General features: G+C 37.8%; 1 protein-coding gene across 1 annotated transcript in view; it reads left to right on the plus strand.

The window, feature by feature from the left end:
• LOC149414854 (uncharacterized) overlaps positions 1-14,266 on the plus strand; it is a 34,213-nt gene extending 19,947 nt beyond the window's left edge. The window contains exons 12-23 of the mRNA XM_089643568.1: positions 642-745; positions 1,657-1,783; positions 2,307-2,575; positions 3,022-3,483; positions 5,157-5,329; positions 5,605-5,713; positions 7,791-8,030; positions 8,739-8,923; positions 9,823-9,985; positions 11,481-11,762; positions 11,933-12,100; positions 12,428-14,266. Of these exons, the coding sequence (XP_089499694.1) occupies positions 642-745; positions 1,657-1,783; positions 2,307-2,575; positions 3,022-3,483; positions 5,157-5,329; positions 5,605-5,713; positions 7,791-8,030; positions 8,739-8,923; positions 9,823-9,985; positions 11,481-11,762; positions 11,933-12,100; positions 12,428-12,748 (2,603 nt within the window). The 3' untranslated portion in view covers positions 12,749-14,266. The remainder of the gene's footprint in view (positions 1-641; positions 746-1,656; positions 1,784-2,306; positions 2,576-3,021; positions 3,484-5,156; positions 5,330-5,604; positions 5,714-7,790; positions 8,031-8,738; positions 8,924-9,822; positions 9,986-11,480; positions 11,763-11,932; positions 12,101-12,427) is intronic.
• Positions 14,267-20,687: the final 6,421 nt, after the last annotated feature.

The raw sequence follows: 20,687 nt of genomic DNA on the forward strand, positions 1-20,687 counted from the left end.
TGCCATATTTTTCTGTGATATCCTAATAAGCATCTGTATACTCGGATCTCGACATATTCTATATCAGTGGGGAGAGTATCAAAATAAAAATTTTATTAATTGTAGACGAATTTCTCCTCACTGATACTCTCTCCTTGTTATTAATTCGATAATGTTGTATGAATCTATCTAATTTCTTATACGCATTCATTCATTGTTTATTACGCATGTATAATAATTTCAAAATAAAATTATTATTTTTACAAATAAATGTAGCATTTGCTAATGGATTCGGAAATATTGTATGCGAATCAATTTGTGGTTTTATTGGTACTGTAAATAATATTTTACACAACTATTAGGGTAGCTGTGGTTAACAGTTAGAATTGGAAAGGATTTATAACTTGTCCTTGGTCTTTGGTATATGTCTTGTTGCAAATCGATATTATGGACTTGAGAATCACTGCACAAGTTTCCGTAATAGACTCGAATTAAACGCACTGAGGAAACATGTTCACTGCAAAGATTTCTTAACAGACTGGTTTGTACAATGTTGTACTGTCACTGACCTTGGTATGTGCTCCACACTGTCAGACATGGACAGGTAATTAAGTGGAGTAACGCAGGAACATAGTCAACAGCTGATTTTACAAAATTTTCAGATCCATCTCGTGAAGAAAATGAACATATGGCAGATGAAGAAGAAGATGAAGAATTTGTTCACGAGGAAGAAGAAGAAGATGATCCGATGGAATCCAAACTAAACGTACGTATATCTACCCTGATGATGAACACCGCTGTCTGAAATGTTAGCTCAAGAAGCAACATTCACCTTGCTTACCTTGGCAAGTAGAGAGCAAGAATGCTGATCTGTGGGCACTCCTACAGTAGTAGATATTTTTATTATCAGTATAATTCAACATACTCGGTGGTCGAAGGGTTAAGCCCTCAACTACAAATCCAGAGGTCGCAGGTTCGAATCCCGGCGTATGCAAGTAATAAATAGTCCTCCATCATTACACAAGTACATTTTCACTTAGGGTGATGGTAGTTTGGAGAATTCTAATTTTGCCAGTTTATTCATTACCGAGAATTTTTTTTATTTTTTATTATTAACTCCACACAGGAGGCCCTGAAGAAAATAATTTCCCTCAGGGCCTATGTCATCTTTGGGGATGCTGTGTGGAAGGTCTTTTTGTGGAGTAGAAGGAGTGAACATGGGTCTTGAAGAGTCCCGTGTTGTAGGAGGGAGGAAACACAGAGGCCGGCAGCTCGTTCCACAGCCGAGCTGTTGAACTTAAGAACGAATCGTAGAAGCGACCCGTTCTCATGTGACAAATGTCAACCGTGTACAAATGTTGGGCGCGCGTTTGGCGTGTATCCCGACTACGCACCGGTGCCGAAGGGATCAATGACGCTAGTTCCTCAGAGCATCTTCCATTGTAATACCGATAGAACAAGGACAGCATACCTACCTGACACCTGTGCTCTAAAGATTGCAGTCCTTTTGTTATGATTGGGGAATATATCAAACGGACCGCCCGATTTTGCACAGAGTCAAGGGTTTTTTCAGGTATTTAGGGGCTCCGGACCAGAGATGGCTGCCAAATTCGACAGTAGGGCGCACTTTGTATTTCTTTTAAAAATTATATAATAATGTCTTGCAATGTTGTGTAGGTGAAGTTTGTGGAAGAATCAGCAGTCCAATCAAGTTCCCCGGCTCCGATTTTACTGGACATCCCTCTGATTGCCAATGACCCACAGCCAGTGCCAGTGGACTGCCCCGTGTCGCTGCCCATCCCAGGTAGGAATATTTATGTTGTGATGATAATGACAGTAGTTAGAGCAGTGTGCCCGGTCACGTCTTATTCTTTAGTCCTTTCCTCGTTGCTGAGGATCGTGACCCTGCTCCAATTTTCCTGGTGGACAAAGCTCCTTCACTCCTGCGTGGAGAGCCGAGGACACCGACGTTCCAGACGCCTGCGATATTTGATCACTCCGACGCATCGATGATTTCCTCCTGCTTCTCTTGCCAAACACTTTGCCAGTGAGTGACCATGAGTTTCTCCATGTTTGAGTTCTCAGTTTGGCGAGCAACATGCCCGAAGTATCTATGATTACATTGCAGGCGGACGGACGGTTGTACAGCCTATTGTAGATGCCAGTTCTTCCAGAATGGATATATTAGTGCGCGTGGCTGTAAGTGGAATCATGAGTATTTTTCTCTAGCACCACATTTCGAGTGGTGGTCTATCTGCTTCCTTACGCTTGCTTTAGGTATAGGTTAAATTTGTACGTGAAAGTAATAATTATAATTTTGTTGTCAGACGAGGAAAGCAAACCCACCTATATCGAACTGAAGACAGTGCAGCCAGTTCAGTCAGTGCAGCCAGTAGTAGTGCAAGTGAAGAAGCCCCCGGAAGTCATGGCCGTCACCACCAAGTCCAGCGGCATCCTGCAGAAGGCGGAGGAGGTAAAGGCGCAGAGGAGACTGGCCGAGGAGCTGAAGGAAAAGCACCGGGTGTCCATGAGGGCCCTGGACGTGGCTATCAAGTCGCCTATCATCATTCAGGACTGTGTGGTCCTTAATGCCAAGGTAATAGTCAGTCCAGCTAATCCTTTCTCTACCGAGTTCAGCTTAAAAATGTTGCATAAATGGAACACTACAATATATTGCGCCCTTGAAGTGATTTTGCACAAAAACGGCGCTATACAAGTCATCCAATTATTATTATTATTATTTATTATCTTGGTATAAAAGTCCGATAATTATATTTTTCGTAATCTCACTCGTTATGCACTTTGTCGTGTACGATCGTTCCGCGTTTGAACTACGGTAGAATTGTTGTATTTACCCATTGTCCTGCCCTGCGCGATCTACTGGACACTCCTTGGATTGTCCTATATAGTATATATTATGTACATTGTGTCATATCGCATCTCCTCAAAAACAACCTCAACAGATGTTGTGCTGATATTATTTTATATTTCATTTAAATTCATTCACCATTAAATTTCTTATAATAAATAATTTGTTTTCAGCCCAATGATGTGGAAGCAAAAAAAATTGTCACACTGGAGGTTCCAGAAAGGAAAGTCGAAAAGGCAGCAGCTATTAAAGAAAAAACACCCGTTAAAGAAAAAACTCCAGTCAAAGAAAGAACGCCCGTTAAAGAAAGAACTCTTGTCAAAGAAAAAACCCCTGTTACAAAAGCAGAAACCCCAACAAAAGTCTCCAAGGTCAGCAATGCCAACAGCGGCAGCAGTAGTCATCCCACCATCATCAGCAGTAATATGGAAATCATCTCACCCAAAAGCAACATCCTTAAGAAGGTCATTGCCATCAAAAAGTCAAGTATGGTATCCTCTATGGGAAGTTCACCCAAGACGAGCATGGAGGGCCAGAAGAAGCTGGGGAAGACTCCCGAGAAGGAGAAGCCGGCGCCCCGGAGCGGGGAGAAATCCCTGCAGCTCCTAGAGAGGGACATCATGGAATTGAAGAAGGTTAACTAATTTTGATTTATGATTTACTAATTTTGACGTCCATTTTGTGGTCGAAAGGTAAGGTCCTGGACTATGAATCCGGAGTTGCACGGGTTTGAATCCCGACGAATAAACAATACTGCCCAAAACATTTGGCAAGTCAATTTACTGTGGCACGTCAAAACTATATTGTGACAGTAGTGTTGGAAATAATGGCGGTACTTCATTAAAAAATAACCGATGTCGGTTGTCTAGACTTGCTTATTTTCCGCTGTGCGCTATATCTAGTGGAAGTATTGTATTATGAACTAAGTACAGTACCCCGTTAATTCGAACCCCGATAATTCAAAATTTTGTTCTTACAAAATTTTTAATTCGTATTTCGAAATTATATTTTGTCCGCGCACAAAAATTTGTTCGTGTAATTCGATTTTTTGCGAAACTAAATCATAAAATTTCGTAAATCTGAATCTAAAAGACAGCCGTTGCGTAAAATCCTGAAAAATATATTTTGTACCGAATATTTATTGGTGTGAAATTTCTGAAAAGTGTGTAAACATATATCTCAAATGTTGCACAATATTCAATAAGGAAATCAGAAATTAAAGAATTGTGTGAATGCTAAGAACAAAATTTATTGAGGTTATTAATCAAAATACTTAATCATCTATTAAATTACATTATTATCAAGTCAAATAGCAAGAGACTCTACGTTAATTATTAAAATCAGGGCATGTTCAGATCGTTAAATTAAATCTGACTAGTGATGGGAATTTACAATTTCTAATATGTTAATCTGTGGATACTAAAATTAAAAGGATAAGTTTCACATCTCAAATATTAACCTTCTTTGATTATATAGGGCGCCAGCTCTTCCCAATCATCTTGTGAAGAGCAAATTTATAAATTAAAGTAAACCATGTTGTGAAATCAAATTAGCATGATGACAATCGCTCACGTTTTTAATGGCCGTCGCTGTGTTCACAATTGCACGCTTTTTGAGTTAATCAGTTCTTGCAAGCGCTTGACACCGGGGCGAGTAGTTTCAACTCGTTACAATTTTTGCGTGTTTATACAACGTCCTAATTAGTATTATTATTTTGTAAATCTGAATCGATTTACACTGGAATGTCATATTTTTTTAAATTTATTTTGAATATTTGCTGAGAAAATTTGTTTTATTCGGAAATATGTTGTCGTTTTATAACTTTCACGGAACTTGAAAATTAACTTTGCAATTTGAAGAACTTTTCAAATTCTCCGAAACAACCCGTCCTTAGTATCGCCCCGCTGAAAGACCACCATTCAGAAAAGAAATGTTGCTTGAATGGCTTTAGCCGTGTTTGGTGACCAGAACTGATTAGCCAGGTACTTGCCTACCTTCCTCTCCCCCTTCCCCACACCCTTCAGTCTTACAACATAATTCATTTGGAGATGCCATAAGCTCTCCGACTTCAGTGAGCAGGGAGCAGGGACAAGTTGGTACTCTTGTACAGTATTCACATTAAAAAATGCATTGTTTAATCATATTTTTGAGACTGCATTGTGTGTAATATACATATATTTAATAGAGATTTGGCCCTGGGTTACTGCTGAGGCCCAGAAGTTCTGTTAAGGATCATGTTAGATTAGTTTTTGTAATTAATTTGTGAAGATTGCTTTTGTCCATAACGTAAATTTTTACTGTCCAACAGGCGGCGAAATCCGGTAATGATCGAGACCGCGAACGTGAGCGGGAGAAGCAGTCGAGTTCCGGCAACCAGCACCGCTTCCTGCAGCGCAAGTCCTCGCTGTCCCCGCCCAAGCGCGATGTCAAGAAGAGCTTCTCCTTCAAGACGCCAACCAGCATCAAGAAGGTCACCATCAGGTCAGTCGGACAACCATTACAATGCATTTTATCCCATTTGATACAATGCATGTGTTTTATTAAATTTTCAAGGGTAACATAATATGCGATATATGGGTATAGTCGTCGATGAATGACATACAGTACCCCTACTAATCCATTGAAAGTACTAATCCTTGTATTCTAGGTTTACCATTGGCTGAAATGTGATTTTGATCACGCAATACCTGTACCTTGAGTTAAAGCCCTTTCCCCTGTGCTACGAAGGTTTGTTACTAAAATAGTGATTTTTCCAGGGAGCCGGAGAAAGCGGACAAGACAGAGAGGAAGTCCAGTGAAGAGAGGACGCCCACAAAGATGGCCCGAGTCACGGGGCCCTTCCCCATCCCCGTCAAACCCTTGGCCGTGAGTATACCCATCCACCACACCTGAAGATATTCTCAATCAGTGGCGGCCGGTGGTCAAAATATGTAGGGGTTCACCGGATTACAACATTAAGTCATAAAATCAATTAAATAAAGGTACATACCTATTTATAAAGAAGTTCTATTCTCTGTTCCTTTTGTTTAGCAAAGACATCTATCAATGCTAAACACTGATAGTGCGTTCAGTCTGTCCTGGCTCAACGTGTTTAAAAAAGATTTTATTCTTTTTAACGTTGAGAAACATCTTTAGCTTTCAACTGAGGTCATTCCAATGGTGCACAAAAGTTTTAGTAATTTCACAGTCTCGGGAAAGTCTTCTAATAAACAAGTACTATAAAAAAGTTGTAACATTGATAAAGCGCCGTTAGCTTTTGAAAAATCGTCGCGGGCGTAAATTGCACAAAAGTTCACCTTTTACTGAACTTTATTTAGGAAGTCATACGTTTTGAGCGTCACATTGAAATCATGTTCTGGGTAATTTGACCTGTATCGATTTTTATTAAATAGCTCATTATGGTGTTTAACTTAGGCACGGTAGCCTGAATCCAATTGCATTCTGATGTCAACTTTTCCTAAAACCTCTAAGCTCAAAACTTTTTGTAAATGTAAATGACAAGAATTATGTTTTATGATTTTTTCAGAAAGGTGAGTTACATCAGTAACACCTCTGATTGTCCAAACTGAATCAATATCGTAAATTAAACACGGAAAACAAAATAAACTATTCAATTGATCATATGCACAGAACTACGAAGCTTTGTTATACATTGTTTTGAATGATCGAGTAAACTTCTTCGATCCAGATTTGCACTCTTGTTTTATTATCAGTTCAGGTTTTAGGTGGACCGGCATTTTTTATTATCACTTTGTTTTCAAAACTCGACCTATTGTTCTTAATTTATTCTACATTCAAACTCATTCTAAATTTATACGTTGAACAAACACAAAAGTAATCATAAATTAGTACAACCTGCAATTGATATGCCTTATTAATAATTAATACACAAGATCGATATAACCTGCAATTAAACTTCAAAACTTTCGCAGAGAAAGAAAACTTTTTAATTCAACAGAGAATTCCCGGCAACGGCGAGTACTGACTGAACTGATAATAAGTAATCTGACCATCACTCATCTCTTAATGACATGTTTTATCCTGTATGCTTGTATAGAAGAAGTGGAACATTCGCTGAAAAATAGCAGATGGTAAATTGAAACCACGATATTGACAATAATATCAAACATACGCGTTTTAGTTTAACTTTCTACTGAATAAACCGTTCCTTCTGATGTGGTGGTAAAACCCCGAACGCCGTTCTTGATAAGGTATTATTTGCAAAGAATAGTATGAACTGGTATGTACCCACGCTTTCGACTGTTCCATAGAATATGCGACTAAGCAATTTTGGATCGCAATCGAAAACGAACTGCTACGAACATAGGCACAAGTCAAAGTCGGTCTGCAAGTTAAGCGCGCTTAATAAGTAGGTACCTTTTGTATGAGATATTATAACCAAACCGAGTTTCGTATTGTGATTAGCCATGTCGGAAATCTTGTTGGTTGTTCGGCGCTCGGGAGCACATATTAGCTGGCCGCCACTGTTCTCAATCCTGGTCGAAGACTACCTCAATCAGAATTTAAATAGGGATGCCATTACCTCAATGGCTCCAGATAGTCCAGAACAATTGGGACTCTTGTGCTGGATGCCTATTGTGCCTCGTTGCGCTACCTCCTTTAGCCGACTTTTCGGACAGCGTTACGGTATCAATCATCAGGGCAGATGTGTAGATGATGAAGTGAGTGTATGTAGAAGCAATACCGTGTTGCGCGCTCCAATCCTCTTAGGACTGATATTTCATTATAATTACTTTAGAATGGTTTTCAGCGTTTAGTTTTGGTGTAGCCATCAAGTACTGGACACCAACAACTATTAAGCTTAGCCCCGTCGTATCTATTAATATTAATGGAGTTATTGTGTCTTTGTGCATTTTTGGTCTTCCCAGGACTTCACGAACAGATACAAATTATATAATAAATTTATCTTTTATAATTCCAGTCTTCCTCAAAGACAAAAGAGGTCAAAGAAGAGTCTCCCGGCTCAGAAGTGAAGGAGCCCAACTCCCCGCCGCGCCGTTCTCGCCGCCCATCCAAGATCAAGGACTATGCCGCTATGATCCGCGACCGCACCGGCCTGGACTCGGAGGACGAGGACAGCGATGACGAAGACGAGGACCGCGACGAAGACCACGACGAGGACAGCCAACACTTTGAGGCGCAGGAGAAGAAGACGCCTGCTGTAATTACACACTTCTTTATCCAACCTAATTTTTAGAGCTTAACGCTATTATCATCATAATGATATTATGACTCCATTATTCGAATATATTCTCAGGTCAGACTCAAATGTCAACACCACGCAAATGTGGAAGATTTAAAACACAGCCACCTCAAGATTTGGAAAAAATCACCTCAAGAATACGAGACCTTTCATGTTAATCTAATGAATTTGCAAAATCCTAGCTGCATTTGCTTTTCTTGGGATGGCAGTATTTATATATTTTTTTTTTTTTTATAATATAACATTGATTACATTTTATGATTTTGACCGTCCAACTAGGAAGGATTCCCGTTTCAGGACAGTCAAATTTACAAGTTTCAAGTTATCCTAGACCAATACAGGATTTAAGACTAGCTAAAATAAGTATGTTAAAACGAAGATACATAAAGGCGTTCGTGATTTCAAATTAAATTTTTTAGTACCATTTCGGAATCAGTCCTGCCTAGATACAACAACCATTTTGTCACTCTTGGACCGAAGGATGATAATTCACACAGTTTCAGCTGAGAGGGGATTTTATTATATATTTTAGGACCGAGATATGAGAATATTTTTTGATAAGCCGCTCTGTTGCTTGTTGGAACGGAAAGGTATTGCATGGTACTTGTTATCTTCAGAGTCAGGACAGGCCTATTGGAATACCCTTTAAAAATAATGACATTTCAGCTTCCGTCCGCGTCATCCACTCCCTTGACGGCCAAGAAACGAGGGCGGCCGCGTAAGACCCCCCTCCCCGACACCCCGGGGGCTGCGGCCACCCCTCCCGCCACACCTCCTGTCACCCCCTCCGCCACCCCCAAAGCGGTCAAGAGGCCCCTGGACACCAGCACCCCCGGCTCATCTAAAGACAGGTAAATATTGTGCAATGCTGTTGCTTCGTCAGATACTCTATTTCAAATCACTCAAATATATACAGTGTTGTGTTGTGTGTCAAAATGATCTTATTTTATAAAATGGAACTAAAAATTTTCATTAATGCGACTCCCAATAACACCAATTTTAGAACCAAACTGACTTGTAGAATCATCTCCTTTAAGGAATTACATTAGAATCCCGTTAATTCGAACCTTGATTTTAACAGAAAAAATGGTTTTTTAATTCTGTTAAAAATGTACGAACCATTAGTAAAGTTCACCACCAATTACTTTACAGGCTCCTACCTAGCACCTAGCGGTCAGAGGTAAAACTAGGGCTAACAGATAAAACAGATGTTTTGCCTTATCAATTGGCTTTCTTTGACAGTGTTAATTAGCTTGTCAATGTGTTTTACTTGGTTAGATTATAAAAAGCCTCGCCGACTGGATTCCTTCTTCTTCTCTCCTATAAAATAGTAACAAGCAGTCATTATAGTAAAAGTGTTTTGTCCGGGTCGGGAATAATTTAACTCTTTGTAACATTAAATAAAGTGAAATGCAGTTTTGTGCAGTAAAAACAAAAAAAAAACCATGCGTCTGTTATTGAAGACTTCATCAAGCCCAAACAAATCTTAACAAATTCATAATTCGTTAATTCCTAATTCAAAGTCTGCGCACAAAATTTTTTTCGTGTAATTCGAAAAAATTCTATTTTTGCGAAAATAAATCATAAAATTTCGTAACTCAATAATTATTGGTAATTATGTTGGATACAACATTATTCCAGACAAGCGCTCAAATGTTCAAGTTATAAAGATGTGAAAATCCCATAATCCCATGTACCTAATAACACTTTGAAACTTATGCAGTGTTGTATAATATTCTGTGTGTTGCAGCGCCAGTGGCGGAGAACCGGTGGTGAAGAGGGGCAGAGGTCGGCCCAAGAAAGTGAAGGAGGAGGCGGAACCGGAGGAGGATCCTCCCGCACCTGCTCCTGCTCCAACTCCCGCCGCCAAGGTCAAGTCCAGCACACCTAATCCCAAGTCTACCATACAAAATGTAAGAGATTATTATGTACTTTCCTCGTAATGTGATTTTTACTTAGTATTAGTCTTCTACTGTCACCAAGCATTAAATCTTTATGATAATAACCAAATGGTTATACCCACAGACATATGAATATATAAACTAGAAATTAAAGGTGAGGGGTAAAATCAACTGTTGAAGAACGAAGGGGGTAAAGCTGACTGTGATTCGTCAATAAATCAATCTGACAGTATATAGGCATCTCGCATTATAATATCACCATTTAGTTCTTAAAAGTAAAATCTGCTTTTGAATGAATAGACATTTTTACATGGGAGCGCAAATTACTCGCCACGTTATGAACAAATTTGCGAAGTCCAAATTCGGCAAAAAAAAATTTCTTCTATTTTCAGAGGTGAATATTTTGTTAACGTATTTAGTTAATACACTTTTATAAGTGTTCATAATTTACTTCCCAGTAACAACGATGCGCACACCTGAGAATCGCTACATTCGACCAATGTTGGCTCGATGTGATAGTATATGTTTCTACAACTGATTCATATTATACGACGCGAATAAGCTAAATGATGCTTATATATGGAATGTAATACGACAATTGGGTTTATTCTCTTTTTCACATCTATTTTTACAAGTTTTCATATCACAAGCCACTATTTTGCCGTGTTATTTCATAAAATGCCTCGACCATAGCTCGACGCTAGTTCGAACAAGAATGATGACGTCACATTCTCAAGATTCACGGGAAGCCATACGCGAGCCCAGCCGGCTCCAATGGAACCGGTATGGGGAGTGGGGAATAATACGCTTTTAATCACTTAGGGCAGGTCTACTAATATTCATATGTCTATGGTTATACCCAATCATTGTCGGCAGGTTCACATTTTGACATTTATTATTATTGTATAATTGTGACAAAATTACATTGCGAAAATTAACACAAATTACCCTATGACATTTCTGTGCTCCTGGTATTTTGTTCCTGTGGACAGGTTGAACTTTTCACATTTTTTTATTTATATACGTAGTATAGACCCATGAAAAACCACAGATGATCTGAATTCTCAACAAATTGCAATTTTGAAAGTGGAAATTAAAATATATTGTATTATTGGTTGGTACTTTTTAATAGCTTGTCTGAATTCTCCAAACAAAACCTTTCAGTGTTGAAAAAGATTACGCTTAAATTCAAAGCAATGTTCTTGAGTTCATTAAACCGACAGACTCTGTAACAACAATTAAATATACGTAAACATCCATGAATCACTTGACAAGGTGGATTTTTTCTCTAAAGAGTTTCACGACAAAAAAACATTAATTATCTGTTTATTTCTTTAAATTATTACATGAAAACTGTACTTTTACCCATACACCAGTCGATGGGCTATCAAAAAATTATTTTGTGTACAAGAGAAAAGCTTAAAGATTACTGTGCCACGGTAAAAAAGTTTTTGAAACATTTCTCTAGAAAATCTTTTGTAATTGCTAAATATAATTTTAATTCTAGTATTTCCAACCCTCTAACGCAAGCCCGTCCAACGCAGACCCACCCAAAGCTGCCCCGCCTAAGGTAACCCAACCCAAGGCAGCCCCGCCCAAGGCAGACTCCCCCAAAGTGGACTCCCCCAAAGCGGACACCCCCAAAGCGGACACCCCCAAAGCGGACACCCCCAAAGCGGAAACCCCCAAAGCACCCATCAAGATACAGAAGATAGAAGGCGTGGTACAGTCGGTGACCAACTCGGGGCAGACGGTCCTCATGTCACCTACCGGACAGACTCTCAAGAAGGTCAGTCACACTTTCCTTATGGCACCGACTATTCTCTTCATTCCAGAAGATCCTATATATTCACTTCCCTATTTAGCCATCACCAACAACGGTTACCATCATTCCAGAAGATCATATATATTGACTTCTATATTTAGCCATCATCAACTTTATTGTTATCATGATTGTAGGTTCCCGCCGGAATGTCGCTGCCCCCGGGCGTGCGGCCGCTGCAGCTGCCCCGTGCGCCACAGGTGACGGAGATGAAGATCGGCCCACGCACAGTGCGCGTCCAGAAGATCCTGATGACCAAGGCCGAGGTGGAAGCCATGACCAAGCAGGGACTGGTGCAGTTCAAGGTCAGATTGTTATTCCACTTACCAAAACAATTCCTCTCTGTGGCCTATATTTTAACCTAAAGCTAGCTTTACACAATTTGTACTTTTTCCACACCTATCCTGTTTTGGAACAAAGACGGGATGTTTAGAACACATTTTTGTTTTAACGCTCGTTGTTGATAGTACATATTCGTCTATCTCACAAACAACCTCTGTTTCCGGGTTTCCAGTGATCAAAATTCTTCATGGTAATTTTTTGAATTCTCATCCCACGGTTAACAGGAATACTGACATGGAAATGATAAGTAAATGGATGATAATATTTATTTAGTGGTTTTTTTGTTGTAGGATGGAGCCATGGTGCTCAAACCCGGCGTCAAGCTCCCAACGAGCAGTTCCCTCAAACTGATGCAAGCAAATTCTCTCGCCACTTCCGCCGCTGTTAGCAAAACCCCCGCCACGCCAACGCCCGCCAGCAAGCCGATTGCCGACAACCCCAAGCCAAGCCAGGACGCCGAAAGCGCCAAGTACGGCAACGATACAGAGGAAGAAGAAGAAGTAGATGAGACGCTGATCAAATTCAAAAACAAACCTGTGGCGGAAACCGACACTAGCGACAATACTTCTCAAAGTAGCGAGGATCTTGAGGCCATGGGAGAGAAGGAATAATTGTTTCCATTTAACATTTTGCAATGTCTATTACAACGACTGCAAAGCCATTCAAGTGTAATCATTTGAGCTGGTCCTTCCCAATGGTAAAGGCGCTCAGCTAGCAGTCAGAAAGGTAGAGTTCCATACTTGTAGAAGTGAAGGCTATGCACCACGTCATGTAACATTTGGAATCGGACCGCTAACAATACCACGCCTTTTGTAAATGGCAATAAGGTTTAAATTTCTAGAATTTGTAAGAAAATGGATTTATAAGTAGCATGGCCTGATTCTTTTTTTTTTTTTTGGGTTTATAACAAGACTTATAGAAAAAATGCTCCATTATTTCAAAAGGCCAAGATGTATTTAATAAAAGCATCAAAAATATTTTTAAGCGATCAAATTTTCAAACCAAAAACACATGATTTTGCATTACTTCGTTGTGCTTCGCCTTGAGTTATAAATTGTATTAGAACCAGTCCAGATCAATGGCATGGCTAAAATCAATTTGGAAGAAACCGACTGTCGACAGTGACGTGTACATAATACCTTTTGGATACTAACCCCAAGACTAACTGCTTGACGTTGTATACTGCCATTTATTTTATTTTTTTATGTTTATATTCTAAATTTGATCTGACGCTATCGACTAGTGATGAATACTTTATGTTCGGCTGAGTAGGTAGGTACCTACCTATAATGATTAAATGTTATTGTTGCGCATTAAGTTTTCGATTTTCTGTGATTAGGTATTTACAAAACCATACCCTTGTTGAACAAATCAGTTTATTTACAAAATTTTATGAAATATAATCGTTTTTTATGTTATATTACCGGTACAGCTACTGAAGCGATAAAACCGATTGAATTGTGTTGGGAATGTGTCTGCTTCCCTTAAGTTACCCTCGATAAATTTTTCCCTTACTTACAAGTAGACACAAAGATTTCCATGAGACCATATTATGGGCTATTCCCTAAATTGAACAAATTAGCCTGATGGTTAAGAAGTTAAAAATAATATGTATATATGTAGGTATATTGTGAACGATGCGGAAAATCAAAATTTATTAGATAAATAGATGTGTATTATTATTATGATAAAGATGTTTTATTAAATACGTTTTTAATTACCCCTTAAAATAATTAATAAAATGAATTTGTGGACCATTGAGTTTCACAAAACAACATTTCATCATCAAATGGGTATTTTCATAAATTATGATTATCGTACTGCACACATATAATGTTAATATTTTCATTCATAATAATCGATTTCAAAAATTATCTACCGCACATTGCGAAACGATTCCAATTGGCTACAACGTTATTATGACTATTGAAAACGCCAATGTCTGGTAAGATGACTGACACCAATGTCGTCCGGCATGACATCGACGCTGCCGAATTCACTAATAAAAACAAACAAGTGCTGCCGCAAATAGAAAAAAGCACATTTTAAATCGTTGTAGAAAATTATTTGTCATTATAAAAATATCTTCATTATCTTTGTTTCGAGAATTAAAAAAATACAATGAAAATACTATACAGTAGAACCTCGTTAATTCGAAATCCACCGGACATCAAAAATCAAATTTCGAATTAACGAATTCCCACGTAATTCGAAATTTTATGAAGAAAAAAAAAAAAAAAAAACGCCGAAAATCGATTTTCTCGGCCGCCTCTTCAAATCCAGGTGGAATTTTAGTTGTAAATTCGTATTAATACCAATTATTTCTTTATTTTCGCGGCCGATTACCGTAGCGGCGGGCCCTTTAAATTCAGATATTCGCAATAAATTCGTAGAAATGCTATATATTTACGCGAAAATCGAGATTTCGCTGCCGATTTCGGTCGCGGCCTACCCTTTAAATTGAGATATTCGTAAAAATACGATATATTTCCGCGTAAATCTAGATTTCGCGGTAATTTTCCGTCGCAGCCGGCCCTTTATTTCAAATATCCGCATTCAAATTGGTAAAAATACGACATATTTCCGCGTAAAACGAGAATTCGCGGCCATATTCCGTCGCGGCCGGCTCTTTAAATTCAGATATTCGAAATAAATTCGCAATAATACGATATATTTCCGTGTAAATCGAAAATGCGCAGCCGATTTCTGTCGCGGCCGACCCTTTAAATTCAGATATTTGATGTCAATTCGTAAAAATATGATATATTTCCGCGTAAATCCAATTTTATTGGCAGTTTTTCGTCGCGGCCGGCCTTTCAAGTTCAGATATTTGAAGTAAATTCGTAAAAATATGTCATATTTCGGCGTGAATCGAATTTTTTCGGCCGATTTCCGTCGCGCCGTATTTTTTAACTCGGATATTCGAAGTAAAGTTAGTAAAAATACGATATATTTCGATATATTGCGTAAATTGAAATTTCGCGTCCGATTTCCGTCGCGGCGGGTCCTTTAAAATTCAGATATTCGAAATAAATTCGTAAAAATACGATATATTTACGCGTAAATCGAGATTTCGCGGCCGAGTTTCGTCGCAGCCGACCCTTTAAATTCAGATATTTGGTGTAAACTCGTAAAACTACGACATGTTTCCGCGTAAAACGTATTTTCTCGGCCCTTCAAACTCGGATATTCGAAATAAATTTGAAAAAGTATGACATTCCAGTGTAAATCGATTCAGATTTACAAGATAATAATACTAATTAGGACGATGTATAACCACGTAAAAATACATTTTCGGCGTTTTACCGCCACGGCTGACTTTTAGATTCAGATTTACGAAATATTATGATTTATTTTCGCAAAAATCAAATTTTTTCGAATTACACGAACAAATTTTCGTGCGCGGACAAATATAAATTTCGAATTACACGAACAAATTTTCGTGCGCGGACAAATATAAATTTCGAATTACGAATTAACGAATTTCGAATTAAAAAAATTTTTGTATGAAAAAATTTTTCTGCGGAAATTTTTTTGGCGAAAATTTCGAATTACGCGTTTTTTCGAATTATCGGGGTTCGAATTAACGGGGTTCTACTGTATTATCAAAAAAACAAACGGCCGCATCTTTAACCTATAAGCCAATCACAAATCAAATATGCAGATGGTATTAGATACAGTCTTTCTCTAAGTTTGTAAATCTGCCTTTTCTTTTGTACAAGTGCTCTAAGAATCTGTTTTCTGCACATACCCGCAGAAACATGTTTCTTATCTGCTCGACGAAGTATTTACAATCGTGCGACGATGACCATTTCCAGGCATTCAATTTTGGATTTGGCAGCGCTCAATGAAAAAATATTAATGCGGAAACATTTACGATCTTACTAATAAAACATCACTTCACAACCGTTAAATGGTATTTTTGTTACACATTGTACAAAGATTGTACATTATTTATTTAGAATTATAACTAATAAAAGTGTCTCGCAACATTACATTTTTCAGACTTATGCGTGCGAGCCAGGCACGTCAGTTTCACCGCGAATGACTGTTGGTTTGTCATGTGTGATTTAAATCATGTTTTTAATTATAATTTCTATTCTAATGACCGATTCACTATAATTTTTATATAATTCAAAATTAAATTCAATATATTATTTACTATTATTTGTGTTATTTTTCATCAGTTTTAATCCATTAATAATGTCATATTGTGAATAATATAGTTTCATCTTATCGGAAAAAGCAAGGTTATTCCCTACATATTATTTTTTAATTCACTTTTACCATGTGAATTTAATGAAATAAATATGGATAAATACAAATTTAAAAAAAAAAAAACAATGTTTATATTGATGACAAAATGGATCAAAAATGTCTGGTTTTTTGGTTATTCTCTGGGAATTATTATTATTATTTTTAATTGTATGAATGAGGTAAAAAGTGACACATAGGACGGGTTATTTCAAAGAATTTGAACAATTCATCAAAGTTTAAAGTTGATTTTCAAGTCTTGTGAAGGTTCTATTCAAGTCCTGTTATTATTTCAGTTTTGTGAAACAACTAGCCAATAATTATATAAGAACAGAACTTGAATAGAACCTTCACAGATCGTGAAAATCAACATTGAAATTTGATAATGTATAATGCTATCTTGTAAAATCCTTAAATAAATGGACTATTTCCTTTGAATTTTTCAATGTTTTGATCGAAAATGTTTGTGTTAGGCTTTCTTTTCAACTTTATTTATGTTTGAAATTATTTTTTTTAATAAACAGCAGATAATCAACCCCCTTTGACTGGATAAGCAATGTATACTTATGTATCTTTCCATAAACTATTTTATGTCAGTTTATATTTTACGTTTCAATTAGTAAGGTTTTCACATACAAGATCATTTATCAATTAAATAAAATTTTCACCACCCTTTTTATTAAGACCGTTAAACTGCTTACTGTGGTTTAAAGCCAATGAATTGACCATTAATTATTTAATAAATATATTTGTACAGCACCCTTTAGGTGATTTACCACGAAAACAGTGCTATATAAATTAGCCAAATGTTATTATTATTATATTTAATTGGTTTTTGTTTGTAGGTTTTATAATTGAGCTGTTTGCGGAAATTTAAAAATAAATTTGGTAAATTCATCCACCTAAATTTAGGCAGTCATCGCTCAAGGTCTAGAGCCTAAATATGGGTAGCCATCGCTCAAGGCCTAGAGCCTAAATATGGGTAGCCATCGCTCAAGACCTAGAGCCTAAATATGGGTAGCCATCGCTCAAGACCTAGAGCCTAAATATGGGTAGCCATCGCTCAAGGCCTAGAGCCTAAATATGGGTAGCCATCGCTCAAGACCTAGAGCCTAAATATGGGTAGCCATCGCTCAAGGCCTAGAGCCTAAATATGGGTAGCCATCACTCAAGGCCTAGAGCCTAAATATGGGTAGCCATCGTTCAACTAGTTCTTCTTTTTTCGTATGGTAGAGGGGGACATCTAAGTCTGCGAGCCATTCTAGGGCCTCAGGCGTCGCCATGTGAACCTCATCAATCCCGCCGGGGAATGAACGGAGCGGGCATTCGTTGACCACATGTCCGGTGGTCTGCACCGCACCACATTCACACATCGCCGACTCTTTAAGGCCCCATCTGTGCATCATGTGGGCACAGCGGCTATGGGAGCACCTTAACCTATTGATGGCGGACCAGGCTGTCTCTCGGTGGGGTCCTTTATGAGATGGGCGTTTCCCACGTTGGCCGTTTGCCTCTCAAGTTTCCACCTATCTTCTGGGGTGAGAGGTAATCGGATGAGCCTCTCTCCTTGCCCCAGAAGGGCTGTTCGACTAGTTAACAAATTCACTTAGGCCTGCTTCTTGAATTGAAGTATTTTCCCACTGAAGTAGAAATGCCTCCACGTAGATTTGAATAGGAACCAATGTCTTCACTGCTTTAGTACCTTTTAGCATGTGCTCTGTCTCGCATGGAAGTATTTTGGCTTGCCCATACTTTATCTTGTTGATATACGTTGCAAATTGACACTATTTTCGACTATTTCGGTTCAGTTGTCGGAACTAAATTGTGAACTGCTCTATCCTCAGGGTTAAGTGCTGAATCTGTCACAATCATCGACCAACAATGTCTAGACAGGGCGTGTCGATGTTAAAATTGGTTCCATGATAACTCAACACAATGACATTTCATCACACTTTTAAAAAGTCATTAAAAGTGATGAAAAAAAAACTAATATATTTAACCAAGTTATTGTTTCATCACTTTTCATGACTTTATATCAATCACTTTGAGGGTTGCTATTTCATTTTGATGAGTTATATTCGGTCACTGTTAAAAATAACACCGAAATCAAAAGATTGAAAAAAACATTGCTTTTTGACCAAATTTGTTTCCCAAGATATTATGCTTTAGAAGCGAAGTGACAGAATTAGATCAACCGAATTTGTAAGACATATCTAGAGTTGATCTATCGATGATCACATTTGAATATTATCTAACGTATAACTGAACCTAGAAACATATAAACTTATTATTTATAAAACTGAGACGGTCTGCGGATAGTTCCCATTGGGCGCTCACTTCTAAATTAAAATTATAATGCTTGACATTTTATTGTATACTGGCTGTACCCCGCCACATGTTTCTGTGGCTCAGTCTATCTGTGCAGATAGAGAAGCAATAGCGCATGTTGCTTTTACGTCCAACAGATGGCGCTGTTTTCCAACAATTTGCATGTTTGTACCTGTCGCAGATGACATCTATATAATATAGGTATATAAAAACACACCCATATTCGAATGCAACATTGTGTCAAAATTTCGAAGCAATCTGTGAAGAACTTTTGGATATTTAACATTTTTATTTATATAGATTTGTCACTATTATTTTGTTTTTATACGTTTCCACTATTATGGTCAGTTCTGTTTTTACACGGTTTTTATATGACAAAGTGTAATGGTCATATTCGTTTTTAGAATTTCCTCACCCCCTTATGCTGCGTATACATCTGCAAACCGAAAATGCGAGATGAGCCTCCAATTATAGGAAAGGAAAGAATCAATCGCAAGTGGCAATTGCTGTTGCTTCGTACCTTTCCCATAATAAGAGGCTCAGTTTGCCTTTCGATTTGCAAATGTATCGATACCTTTACAAACACTAGTCAGTGTGTGCGGAGAAATATTAGAAAGTATGTAATAGGGTAGGAATAAACATTCATAATTATGCTTTATTTGTTGACATTCTGTATGATTTTTATGAAATGGAACTTGTGTTTATTCTGGGCAAAATTCCCCGTGCAAAAACAGATTTAAATGTATTTTTTTTTATATTCTGAGATGTGTTGAATTGCACTATTATATAAAGAATATGAAGATGCAAACACGCTCTGGAAATTTCTGCAGGTTTTGATACATACAAAAAATTACTTGAAGTAAATTGAAAATAAATATAACAACGATTTACGAAAATAACAAGAGCTTTGTAAGACCGGCAATATGAAGATAGGCTCAAGGAACTAAGATTACTAACCTTTGAAAGACCCGCAATGTGAAGATAGTTTCGAGGAACTAAGATTACCAACCTTTGAAAGACCGGCAATGTGAAGATAGATTCAAGGAACTAAGATTACCAACCTTTTAAGGACCGGCAATGTGAAGATAGACTCAAGGAACTAAGATTACCAACCTTTTAAGGACCGGCAATGTGAAGATAGACTCATGGAACTAAGATTACCAACCTTTTAAGGACCGGCAATGTGAAGATAGACTCAAGAAACTAAGATTACCACCTTTGAAAGACCGGCAATATGATGATAGACTCAAGGAACTAAGATTACCAACCTTTGAAAGACCGGCAATGTGAAGATAGACTCAAGGAACTAAGATTACCAACCTTTTAAGGACCGGCAATGTGAAGATAGACTCAAGAAACTAAGATTACCACCTTTGAAAGACCGGCAATATGATGATAGACTCAAGGAACTAAGATTACCAACCTTTGAAAGACCGGCAATGTGAAGATAGACTCAAGGAACTAAGATTACCAACCTTTTAAGGACCGGCAATGTGAAGATAGACTCAAGGAACTAAGATTACCAACCTTTTAAGGACCGGCAATGTGAAGATAGACTCAAGAAACTAAGATTACCACCTTTGAAAGACCGGCAATATGATGATAGACTCAAGGAACTAAGATTACCAACCTTTGAAAGACTGGCAATGTGACGATAGAATCAAGGAACTAAGTTATCAACCTTAAAAGAAAGAAGATAAAGGTATAACTTGATGGACACTTATAGTTGCCCTGGCATCCAAGAAATCTTCACAACCAACAAAAAATATAAATCTTCATGGACACTAAAAAAAAAATTAACAAAACAACTTTGGCATCCAATCCTAGGAAACACTTCTTTGCAAACATAGATTGAATTCTTATTTAGAGAGAAGGAAGGATTTACTTTAAAATAACTAAATCAGAAATGAGCGCATCAGCTACTCATTGCGTTGCCTATTCATTAAATAATAATATTTTGTACAAAAT

This window comes from Hesperophylax consimilis, chromosome 19 (assembly GCF_061612785.1).
Source record: "Hesperophylax consimilis isolate HC1 chromosome 19, BYU_Hcon_1.0, whole genome shotgun sequence".
Taxonomy (NCBI): Eukaryota; Metazoa; Arthropoda; class Insecta; order Trichoptera; family Limnephilidae; genus Hesperophylax; species Hesperophylax consimilis.